The following is a 12,342-nucleotide window of genomic DNA, read 5'->3' on the forward strand; positions in this document are numbered from 1 at the left end:
AACAAATTGCCTCAGAAACATGCCCTACTTGTGTAAACCACTTGAAAACTCTCCAAGGGATTATAATGCAATGAAGTAAGGGATTGAGGGCAAATTCAATTAACTGACAGGCTCTTGTTTGACTCTCAGGTGAGTTTGGAGAGGTTTGCAGTGGCCGTCTGAGGCTGCCCAGTAAGAGGGAGATCCAGGTGGCCATAAAGAGTCTGAAAGCCGGATATTCGGAGCAGCAGAGACGTGACTTTCTGAGTGAGGCCAGCATTATGGGCCAGTTCGACCATCCCAACATCATTCGACTGGAGGGAGTCGTTACCAGATGTAAGCATTTATATCCGAAACACATTTGCACATAACGTCTTTTGCTGGAAATAGTTTGTACCCCTTGTGTTTTCCACACATAGATAATTGACCCTACAATCTTCAACAAAAACCAAATAGCGCGGTTCATGAATATTCATTCGAATAAATATGTATGACAATATTTATATCAGTGATTTTCTGCCCTACTTCTACTTTAGAATACAAATGTGCTATGACAGTATGCCTTTGAATTTGCTTTTATAGCTTTGAATTATCAATCTAGCTGGTAAGATAATGTCTTTAGAAAGGTCGGAGATAATACATCATCAAGGTGAAAGTTGACTTAAATTGTTTGCAGAAAAAATAAATAGAAGAAACCACTTTCATTATATAAACGCATATTAGGTCTATATTACCTCTGATTGCTTGTATTGCTACTCTGAGTGTTTACTGCCTGCACGCTGATAACGAGGATGCTAATATTGGCTGTGATTAGAATAATGCTTCTGAACCTGAATTTGCCAACTATTGTGCGTTTCAGTTTCTATTGTCTGCATTTTAAAAAAGCAGTATCTTACAACAGGTGTTTTGGTCACTATTGAGCGATAATTTCCTCTACCGATCTCTCTTTAGGATTTTTTCCTCCTTAAAATCTCTGTGGATTAGACTGACAAGCTCTATAACAAAAGGACCGTCCATATTCATGCCAGCTGCATGAATATCGATAATACAAACATATAATTGGATGTGAGTTTTGGGAGGGATCATGAATATTCAGCATCAGAGTTATTAACATTAATCCTCTCGAGATTTCCTCCCAGTTCCCCTTACTCGTGCAAAATGCTAATGGTGGCCTTTAGTTTGATTCAGTTCAAATAGGTATTATTAAATGTTGGCTGTACAGCTTTTCCTCTCTTATTAAATAAAAGAATAGTCATTTTCCCTTTTTTTATTCTGTGCTGTTACAACATAATAACAGGTTATGCAAGGTATGCAGGTATGCAAATTTATACACGGATTAATAACTATAGTACACACGCTCTTCTTGAGAACATTCCTGATTAATAAACAATTGAATAAGAATAAATTATGCACAAATGTACAGTTGGACAGGAACCTTTTTCCTGCGCACGTACAGCATGCAAACACAACTGTACGTGATTATTTGCGAATAAAACTCAGTGAAAATATCATATTACGTATCTTCCATATTGCTCTTTCTGGCAAGTAATATAACACACATGTGTGCGTGCGTCGGTTTGCAAACGAGTCCTGATCCTCCACTGATTGGGTGAGATATGATAGCCGGAGTAATTTCACAGGTCACGGATCAGCCTGATGGTGTAGGGGATGGGGATAGGAGAGGTCAGTGACCTCCTCGCACTGCATTACAGAAGCAGCTGTCAATCCAGCCCCCTCCTCGTACGCACAGACTAATCACAGCACTGATGGAGCCGAGCGGAGATGCATTAAAGAGGCTGAAGAGTGTTTATGCTGCCTGATGGAGCGCCGGCGAGAAAGACAAAGAGTTTTTCGCTGTAATATGAAAAGCATCTGTCACGTAACAGAGCTTTCGGAGAGGCGCTCTATCATTACCACCTCAGACGGAAAAAATTAGACCGTGATTGAGCTTTTTGTAATGCAAATGTGTCAGGAGCTCAGAGAATGGAATCAGAATAGACCTTAATGCCCCATTCAGTTCTTTATCCCCCATCTTTGCAAAAACACAGAGCTGTCATCGTCTCTATTATAAACCCATTGTGCATCTAACCATCAGATTAGCGGACTCCAGTCTGCTATCTGATAACTTTTGCCATCCGTGGCTGTATTTTCAGGTTCATTCCAGCTGAGTCCTCAAGAAAAGTTTTTCTTTGTGCCATAAAAAGCAGGAACAATAGATAAGAGAATGCCATTTGTAAATCATTGAAAGTATTGCTTTGTTCAGAGTAATGTGTGCTTTAAAGCTAGAGCTTAACTTGTTTTGAGCCCTAAAAATCTCTTTGTCCTCTGATATTTCATGATAAATTGCTGTCATTTCATCAAATGCCTTTAAAGCATGTGATTACAGATGATGTGCAGAGTACATACTGGAGTTGCTGGTCTTTAAATGGCAAATGACCTTTTTCTGAATACTTTTTGTAAAAAAAAAAAAAAAACAAATGCATGTGTATTAACTAGACCAGACTTTTTATTTTTTAGGTATTTTCACAGCCAAATTTAAGTTGTGATTAATTAGTCAGCATGACAGCCCTAACGTGCAAACATATGTATTACACTTTTTATTTTGTTTTATAAAAAATGTATTTAGTTAATTTTTTTACTTGCATGTGGATTTACTGCCATTTCATCAAATTCCTCCAAAGCATATACTCCAAACTTTTTCAGAATTGTTTTTGTCTAGAAAATGCTTGCATATTAACTGAATGCATCTTGTAACTTATTATTTGTTTAATCCTTAATGGTTTTCTCTAAAAAAAATAAATACATAAATCTAAAAAAAAGAAGCATGTATATTAAATTAAAATACATTTTATTTTGGTTTTATTTTATATCCTCTTATCAAATGCATCCTAAGCATGTAGTTGCAGATGATTTACAGACTACAAACTGATTTTGCTGGTCCTTTAATATGCATCACCTTTTCAGGTTCTCGTAAATACATGTACGAATTCCTTGCTCCTGTGATAATAACCATAATTGTGGCTTTTCCACAGTGGTGAGACATTTAGAGTAGATTGGCTCACTACAGAACACAGTGTGTGTTTCAGTGTGTGTGCGTGCGTGTGTGTGTGAATACTGTCTAATTGAAGCACTTCTAAAACTGCTGCAGCATCAATCACCCTTGAATGTGCATACATGGATAAGTATCTAGATAATTTAATTAACGAACCATCACCCATAGAATGCGGAAATGCATTGGTTTGATCTGATAATGCAGACAACGGCAGTGTTACGAAAATGTCGCTCTTTATGTTTGAATGCGCTGTATATTTCAGTTTCCGTTACTACAGGTTTGTAGATCGAGGCAAGGATGCCAGGTTATCCAGCTAGCTCAGTGTCAAAATAATTTGCCCCACGTTGATAAGCTAAAACGCGATTCTTTCGGATATCCTTCGCCACGCTTGTCGTGTGGCTTCAATTCTAAAGGGTGTGACTGATACATGTGTGATTTACTTACAGTGACAGCTAGGACATACAGTGCAACCCCCATTCATCCGAAACCACAACTGGCAACGTCTTAGGGCCTGGTGCTATAAATAGCTTGTTAGGGCTGAATGGGGTTTTATTGGATTCAATTGGGTTTCTATTACTTTGTGCTTTGCTGAAGTAGAGATTACAAAACCATAATGAAACCATTGGCTCTTCGCTTGTAGCCTCACTCGCAAATCTCCAGTCTGCAGGTTTAAATTGTGCTTTGAAAGTGACAGGGCAGATGTCTTGTTATCTTTGTCCTCGAGGTCTTCTGCTCACATTTTCGTTTGCTTCTTGCATTGCAGCGAGAGGTGTGCAAAAGTCACACGGAGGCTAGTGATGTCCGCCTGCGTTTATAGAGGTGATGCTTTACTGATGCAACGTTTTCAAGGTTTTACAAACTGTTTAGCAGTTTCAAAAAGTATCAAAAGGTCATTAGTCATTGATCTTACTAATCAATCAGTCCAAAACATTGTTCATGGCTTTTCTGCATTTCTGTAAAATGCAAGCATATTAACTGGACCGCCCTAAATGTATTTTAATTAAATTTAATATATTTTTCATTCCGTTGAATTAAATTGAATTCAATTATTTTAAGCAAAATATTAAATTTTAAATGTAAAAATCCTGCCTAATTTAATTTAATTTGAAAAATGAAAAAAAAAAATCCATAAACATAATTAAAATGAATAATTAACAGTCCCCATGGAGCAAACTGCGATTCAATTGTTTCCTCAACTGCACAATGGTGATCACCTCTCAGCTTTCAGACCCATAACCTGTAAGGCTAGGCACAACATAAAGGGCAGCTCACAGAAACGGAGAGCGTCTCTGGGGCTAAACAGCATCTCATGCTCACGTACGTTTGTTGCCCTGAGGTGAAGGTTTACGCCGTACGTTACATCCGTCAAGCATCTCTGATAATCAAGATGGATTAGCATGTAGTCTTCCCTGTCACATGCGAGGTGAGAAGGGGGTCTCTCTGACTGACAGCGTGTTATTTGGGTGGAATCAAAGGAGAATTTTTAATCACTTTCAGCAACGCAGGTGCGCTTCCCATATGAGCCTCTCACAGCTGTGTCTGCAACATAGCAAAGAGGTGAACACTTCTGCCATTAGCAGATCTTTACACCCCTTCATCTTCAACCCCCCACCACCACCACCCCCAGGGCAATTAATCACCACACCCCCTAAAAACCTCCCCCCTCACTTGTCTCCCCCCTTCATCATCCTCCCTCCTAAAGGAACTCATTACCATTTTAGGTATTTCTGGACAAAGATATTCTCAGTGGACAGCTCGCTCTAATTATCTGCCTGACTGTTATTGAGAGCTTTGATTAGGGGCTGTCAGTATGAGTAACAGGCAGCAGGTAGAGGCGAACCAAAGCAGGAACGAGGGGCTGTGAAGTCTCAGGGAGTGGGGGAGGTGTCCGCTCTCTTTATCTGCATGTTTTTCTCTGTCAACTTGGAAATGAATTAAATATAGGACACAAAAGCGCCAGCCTCTTCCTGCCTCTCCACTGTGTCTTTTCTTATTCGCCTCTGAAAAAAATGAAACGTCTTTCTCTCGCTTCTGCTCTCTCTCTCTCTCTCTCTATTTTTCTCAGTGTTTCACACTTCCCGTTTTGTCTCCTCTTTCTCCATCCCTTAGGTAAGCCTGTGATGATAGTGACAGAGTACATGGAAAATGGATCTCTGGACACTTTTTTGAAGGTGAGCTTGCTCTATTTTGCTGCGAATGATGGAGGCCAATTTGCACCAAAGGAAATGCTGTGAAATATCACAGGAACACAAAGCAGTCGTCCGGCTCTTCCAGATTGGGTTAGACGACTCGCGTGTTCACACTTCTGTATGTCTGGTTTTTCTATGTGTCTCTCAGCGTTTGTTTTGTTTCCCGGTTTAGACCACCATGGTTTCGATCATTATGTACTCAAGCAAATCTTATCAGTTGAGATAGTCAACCAGCATTGCCAATCTAGGTTAGACGCCTTATGGAGATTCTTGCAAAACGAAAAGAAAAATATTAAGATTTGCATTACTGTACTCTCAATTGTAAGTCGCTTTGGATAAAAGCGTCTGCAAAATGACTAAATGTAAATGTAAATGTAAATGCATTATAACGACAATATTTTTTATATAACTGTTTGCATAATCCCTATACTTCAATCAAAGGAGATTATTGAATTATATACTATTATATTAATTTATTACATTATCTATTATATATTTATGTAAAATATAAATAATATACAAATATGAAAGTTTGTGCTGTCAAACTTTCATAACTTTCAAATCAAAAGTACAGTTTGTTATATATATATAAATAACACATACACACATACAGTACATATTGAAAATATTTACATGTATACACATTTATATATTTATATTCTTATATAAATATATTTAATGTACAAACATACTTTTTTTCCTAAATATATATGCAAGTGTTTACATAAGAAATGTATTATGAATAATAAATGTATACATAATTAATATACACATATATTATGTGTACAAAAACCTATTTAGGATGCGAATAATCACAATTAATCGAAAATATGCACTAATGAAAATATGTACATGTAAATATTTCTTAATTTTATTTATATACACAGTACAAACATATTTTGCAACATAAACTTTTGTTTTGGATGCAATTAATAGTGATTAATCGATCTGACAGGACTATAATATATATATGTGTGTGTGTGTGTGTGTGTGTGTGTGTGTGTGTGTGTGTATAACCCCTGCTCTAACAAACCACCATCCCATTATTACTCCAATATTACCATGAAACCATAGTTAACAATCAAAACATTTATGTTTTCTTGCCAGAGGGTATAATGAAACATCATAATTTAGTTAGCTGGTTACTTACTTGCCATGGCTTGCATAAAAGCCTGAATGATTATACAGTGATTGCAGTTAATAGCTCGTGCCCTGTAACATGTGAGCAACACTATTAATTAGGGGGCCAATGAATTATGAATTACTCATGAGACACATTCAAACATGACCGACTGTGCCAGAATCCAAAGAGATTGAACAAGGCAGGAAATGAGGCCACAGGGATGAGAATTTGACATGAGAACTCTTCATTTTGTGCAGAAACACGACGGGCAGTTCACAGTGATCCAGCTGGTGGGAATGATGCGTGGGATAGCTGCGGGGATGCAGTACCTCTCAGAGATGAACTACGTGCACCGGGATTTGGCGGCACGGAACATTCTGGTGAACGGAAACCTGGTGTGTAAAGTGTCTGACTTCGGGCTGTCGCGCGTGTTAGAGGACGATCCCGAGGCGGCGTACACTACACGGGTGAGAGATCACGCTTCTGCTCTCGAGTCTCATTTTAACTAGATTCGCTATGCAAGAGTTTTGTTGTGATATGTTACACTGATTCGACTCTTGGTTTAAAAGAAATATGATTAGATTGCGAAGAAAGAAAACCTCAAACGCAGCGAGATATATTCTTGCTGACCTGTAGTCTGGAAATGAGGTCATGCAGGACTGTCATAACAGCTATCCAGACTGATGGATGGCTAAACATCTACTCATTGAGAGTGTGTGCCTTTCCCTGCTTGTGAATGCATTCGTACATGGGTTTGCTGGACGATAAGCATTAAAAATGGAAAATAAACGTTGGACCGCCATTTTAGAGCAAAAATACCAGGCAACGGCTTTTTTAATTGAAAGGAAGGACTTCTTTTACCTTATCCACTATGTTGAGTGGTGCAATTATGCCCAGTTATGTTTCAACAAGTGGCTTGTCTCCTCCTTAGCTGTCCAAACATTCGTGTTCCATATGTGTCTTCTTGTGTGACATATTTTGATAAAAACGTGCTTACCGCTAATCACCACTTTTGGGCTGGGTACTCAAAAAATGTAGCTAGCTAAGCTCCCAGTTAGCTAAGCTAAGCTAAAAGCTCCCTTTTAGCAAAAATAGCTACATTTCAACAATAGCTTACTATTAGGCTATTCCACACCTTGTGATAATAAAATAGCTTCATATTGTAAAGCTGTATAGCAGTACTAGCATTTTGCTAGTGATCACCATAGTTTTGCTGTTTGTAGTGAGGCTGTTTCACAACATCGCTAACCACTGATTTTGTGTTGTTTTTAGGGGGGTAAGATTCCCATTCGATGGACAGCCCCTGAGGCCATCACCTACAGGAAGTTCACATCAGCCAGTGATGTGTGGAGTTATGGCATTGTCATGTGGGAGGTGATATCTTACGGGGAACGGCCATACTGGGAAATGTCCAATCAGGATGTGAGTAAATTGTGAAATCAAATGATACCATAGTTACACTTCACAAATATCTCACAGTAAATAGAAACATCTGGGAGTTTTAAAACTTAATTTTGTGAGTTATAATTTTTTTGTATCTTTTATTTTATTGAAGCTACAGTTTTATTCATTTATTTTTATTTAGACTTTATTTTCAATTAATATTTTTTGGATTTAGTTTACTTTAACAACTGTTAACCTTTGAGCCACTTAAATGTTTAAACTTGAGAATCCCTATCGATTTGTAATAAAAGCCCTCTGCCAGAAAACTTCAGTGGGACTGGAATTTAAAAAAAAAAAAACTCCCAGGCTTACAAAAGGTAAAAAGATTAAATGCATCTGGAGGCTGAACATTTCCAGATTTCAATTCACGGACCGCTTTAAAAGAGGGAATTTGAATCCGTGTCAGTGGGTTCTTGGCAGATTTTCCACACCAGAAACCATTTTCATTTATTTATTTTCACCTTGGGAAGAGATCTTTGCACGGGATTTGGAAAGAGGCTGCTCGGGAAAAAGATTGAGACATTTGGGAATGATTCGAGCCTGTATAATCGACATGTTAAAATGGAGCACAAAAAGCGTTTGCATGCTTGTTAGCGGATGCACTTTTATTGTGTCAGGGGAGCAGAATTCGAAACTTCCATTCAAGGCGTAAACCACGAAATCCATCTGTCTTCATTTCTTTGCCATGGTAACAAGCAATGGAGCGTTTCAATGGTTACGCTCTTCCAGGCAAGAGTTTAGATCATACGAATGTTTGCATCAAGCTAGTTTATTCTTTCCCTTACGGCGGTATCTTTTCATAAAAGGGACTAAATTAAACCGCTCTCCTCTTGCGCTAACAAAGACAGTCTCATCCAAAATCTCATTCTCACTTCAGTCACAGATGGAGAAAAGAAGAATTAATCTACCGCCAAATAAAAGCTAAATGCATAAATCTGTTGAGTATTCATGAAGCGTATATGCTTGTATATGTATGATCTTTAATATGGAATCTTCATCCCTCCAGGTTATAAAAGCTATAGATGAAGGCTACAGGCTACCGGCTCCAATGGACTGTCCGGTGGTGTTTCACCAGCTCATGTTAGACTGCTGGGAAAAGAACCGCAGCGATCGGCCGAAATTTGGGCAGATTGTCAACACTCTGGACAGACTGATCCGGAACCCAAGCAGCCTGAAGCAGCTGGCCAACACTGCAGTCTGGTGAGCCAAATGCCTTCCGCGGATTAGATCGGAACTCAATAGAGGTGCTCCGCTGGGATGTGTGTGGCGCTTTGCAATATATTGCTCATGAAGAGCGTTATGATGTTTCTCAGGTGTGTGATAAAATCTGAGGTGTTTTTTGCAGTAATCCAATAAGTTCAAAATAAATGAAACAGATATCCGACTAATCTAGATTGAAGACAGATGTACGCCAGTACGAACTCCTTACTTCCAGTGCATGCTTCTCTTGAGCAGGAGGGGGGTTTTGTGGTGGTCTTGGCTGATATCTGATTGCCTGTCTATCCCTCTGCTGCATTTTGAGGGTTGCCAAATAGAAGGCAGATGGGCGCTGGACTGTTTTTGCCACAATTAAAGCAGAATGTGCAAACTGAATTTTCCCAAAAACCACTGGGAAAAATCTGCCTGTGACCTTGCTGTTAAATAAAATAGGTTTAAATCTAAATTCTTCACAATTGTGTGTTATAATAGAGGCTATGCCACAGAGAAGGAGAGAGTGACAGAGACATGATTTGGTGCAATCTGCCTCCCTTCTGGATCTGGAAAGCCTAACAAGTCCAGGACATGATAAGCTTTTGATAAGCTGACACAAAAACACACTCAAATAGATGAAAAAAGCTAGTTTCTTACCCTTACTGAACTGCTTGTAAATGCTCACATTGAAAATCTAAGCTGAGAAAGATCTAAATAGAATATGATCAAAAACGGACCAATGCCAATTGCTTTCTTCGTGGCAATTCTGAAATGACTTGTATGATAATATAAGACTATAATTTTGACTCCACTTCCTCCTCCAACCACAGGGAGGATCCAGTAACTCCTGAGGCAGGGGTCAGCACGGTAGAAGACTGGCTGGACTTGATAAAAATGGGCCAGTACAAGGAACACTTCTCCAGCGCCGGCTATGTCACCCTGGACTCAGTTCTGTATGTCAGCGCCAGGTAAAAAATGTTTGGTTGCATTTCAAGAAACACTAGACAGTGATTTCAATGGTATATTATCTTACCGCATACTAAGAATCAATTTGAGAATTTACAAACTACATCGTATAAAGCTGCAAAAAGTAGAATTGCATTCTGAACATTATTTTCTAAAAAAGTACTTTTAAAAAAATGCAATACACTGTATTGTTTGATACCATATGTGTATAAAAGCGTAATAGTTAACACACTGAATACTGCTAACTGCAAATAAGTGTGAACATAACACTTTCCTAAAGCATTTTCTTCCATCTCTTTCGCTTCTCTCACAGTGAACTGGATAAGATGGGAGTAGCACTTGCAGGCCATCAGAAAAAGATCTTGTCTAGTATCCAGTGTCTTCAGGCACACCATGGGACTCAGGTTCAGGTATAGCGCCTCACCTCAACGCCCTCAAACCTGTTCCGCTTCCCCTGCCGAGGAGATTGGGAGCGTTCTTGACACATGGAAGCGTCTTGCTGCAAAATGACTGTGTTTTATCTCTCTACCAGCACTGAAGTTCATCAGCCCTACGGGAGAACGGGCCGGTACCTTCCCCTTTGTGATCAGCATCCAGAAAGGCAGTAGATCGCTGCGGATGTCCGAGATTATGAACTTGGATATCTATCCATCCAAGTGAAGTAAGGACAAGAATAAACACCATGTGACATCACAGCACTGTGAACATCACGCTTCACTCCTCGTTGTACAGAAGAAAGACCTTGAGAAGAAACACCAATTGTGTCTTGTGAATCTTTTAACTGTTTTGCGAGCGATACTAGTATGATTTTCTTCAATAAGACTGCGAGGGTGAGGAAACCTTCAGCGAGAGATGACCTTGCAAACTTGTGTATGTGGAAATAGTTTAGAAACCTTCAGACTCGTCTTTAGAAAGCAATGAAGCACTGATCTCTCTTTCGCACATACGCACACATTTAAACGCTACGCAGAAGGGCCGCTGCTTGACCCCAGTTGCCACTCCGGACTGCTCCCGTCAAGCCCTCGGCAGCGTCTCCGGAATATGTCAATTCCACCGCGGAGCCCGCTGGAGTTCAGAGAGCCCACGCTTGTCACTTTTGACAAGTTCTGACATCCGATGTGCAGCAACAGAGAAAAACGAGAGACGTTTAGAGAATGAAAAGTAATTGTTTCTTCACAAACAGAGACTGGACAGCGTGACGATGTCACGGAGAGGGCAGATGTCGTCCTTCCTTCACACTGGCAGCAACTTTCGGTCGTCTTTTTTCAACACATTGATGTGGAGCTGCTTCATGTGATGTGGCTTTTCTTTGCGTATTTAAAGTATTTCGCCTCATTACGTGCGTTTCATCACAAACGTGAGCATCTTTTTTGGAAGGAGGAAGGATATGTGTTGAGCATTTTATGATGGAGACTTTATTCCTAAATCATCCTGGTGTTGATGGAGCTGCACTCGGTGGACTGTTGAACCTGTGTTTGTGTTGGACCCCGTTTAGCGTAGATGGTTACAGAGTGCTTGGTACCTTCAGATTGCATTTCCATATGATAACAAAATGGAGGAGCTTAAACATTTTAGCATACAATTTCCATGTCATTTCATGCACCATGTTCACAATCCTGTGTATAAAAAAGGTGTCCGCAACAGATGCTGGTGCTTTAAAAATAGCTTCATCCTACAATTTCTGGTTTCTCGCCCCATGTTTCTCAGCAGTGCTTCGTTCTGCGCTTGGAAATGTGTGATTGAAGAACAAACGATTGTATTGCAGTAGAACTCAAGACATTGTACAGTGTTGGTTATTGTATTTGTACAGTAATGACTTAGTGTTATGAAGGTTTTTGTCAGTTGTAAATTAAGGCAAGGTGGTGACTCTTATTTTAACCTTCAACTCTAGCTTTGGACAGACGAGGATTGTGAGGCTGTAGAATGTAATGGATAATTTAGCTTTAAGGTGTTCGGGAAAGCTAAGCATTCTCAGGATTGTTGTTTGTTACTGATACACGATTCAAGATGGCAGCAGATCAGACAGAACTGCCAACTCGGTTCTGTCATCTATGGATACACTTCCCATTTGATGCTTTTTGGTTTCATTGTTCTTATTTATTCATTTGTTTTATTTGTCATCACAAGTCTTTCATTTATGCAGTAAAAACACTTTTTAAACTCTGTTTTTGTCTTGTTTTCCTGTTAAAAAAATAAAAAAATAAAAATAAAAATCTACGATTCAACATACTTAGGATTTAAATACTCAATTTTTTTTTCTGTTCTGAAGGAAATTTAGTGTTTTTTATGGAAAAAAATAATATATGTAATTTGTTTTACAATACTGTTCAAAAGTTTGAGATCAGTAAGATCTCTTTGAAAGAAATTAATAGTTTTATTCAGTTAGGTTGTATAAAAGT

At 39.0% G+C, this 12,342-nt stretch overlaps 1 protein-coding gene across 1 annotated transcript in view; it reads left to right on the forward strand.

Moving 5' to 3' along the window:
* Positions 1-12,106, forward strand: part of ek1 (eph-like kinase 1) — a 55,640-nt gene extending 43,534 nt beyond the window's left edge. Inside the window, exons 11-18 of the mRNA XM_043227001.1 lie at positions 130-315; positions 5,141-5,202; positions 6,601-6,810; positions 7,616-7,765; positions 8,793-8,986; positions 9,808-9,945; positions 10,257-10,353; positions 10,476-12,106. Coding sequence (XP_043082936.1) covers positions 130-315; positions 5,141-5,202; positions 6,601-6,810; positions 7,616-7,765; positions 8,793-8,986; positions 9,808-9,945; positions 10,257-10,353; positions 10,476-10,481 — 1,043 coding nt within the window. The 3' untranslated portion in view covers positions 10,482-12,106. The remainder of the gene's footprint in view (positions 1-129; positions 316-5,140; positions 5,203-6,600; positions 6,811-7,615; positions 7,766-8,792; positions 8,987-9,807; positions 9,946-10,256; positions 10,354-10,475) is intronic.
* The last annotated feature ends 236 nt before the right edge of the window (positions 12,107-12,342 follow it).

Source organism: Puntigrus tetrazona, chromosome 24, assembly GCF_018831695.1.
Source record: "Puntigrus tetrazona isolate hp1 chromosome 24, ASM1883169v1, whole genome shotgun sequence".
NCBI lineage: Eukaryota > Metazoa > Chordata > Actinopteri > Cypriniformes > Cyprinidae > Puntigrus > Puntigrus tetrazona.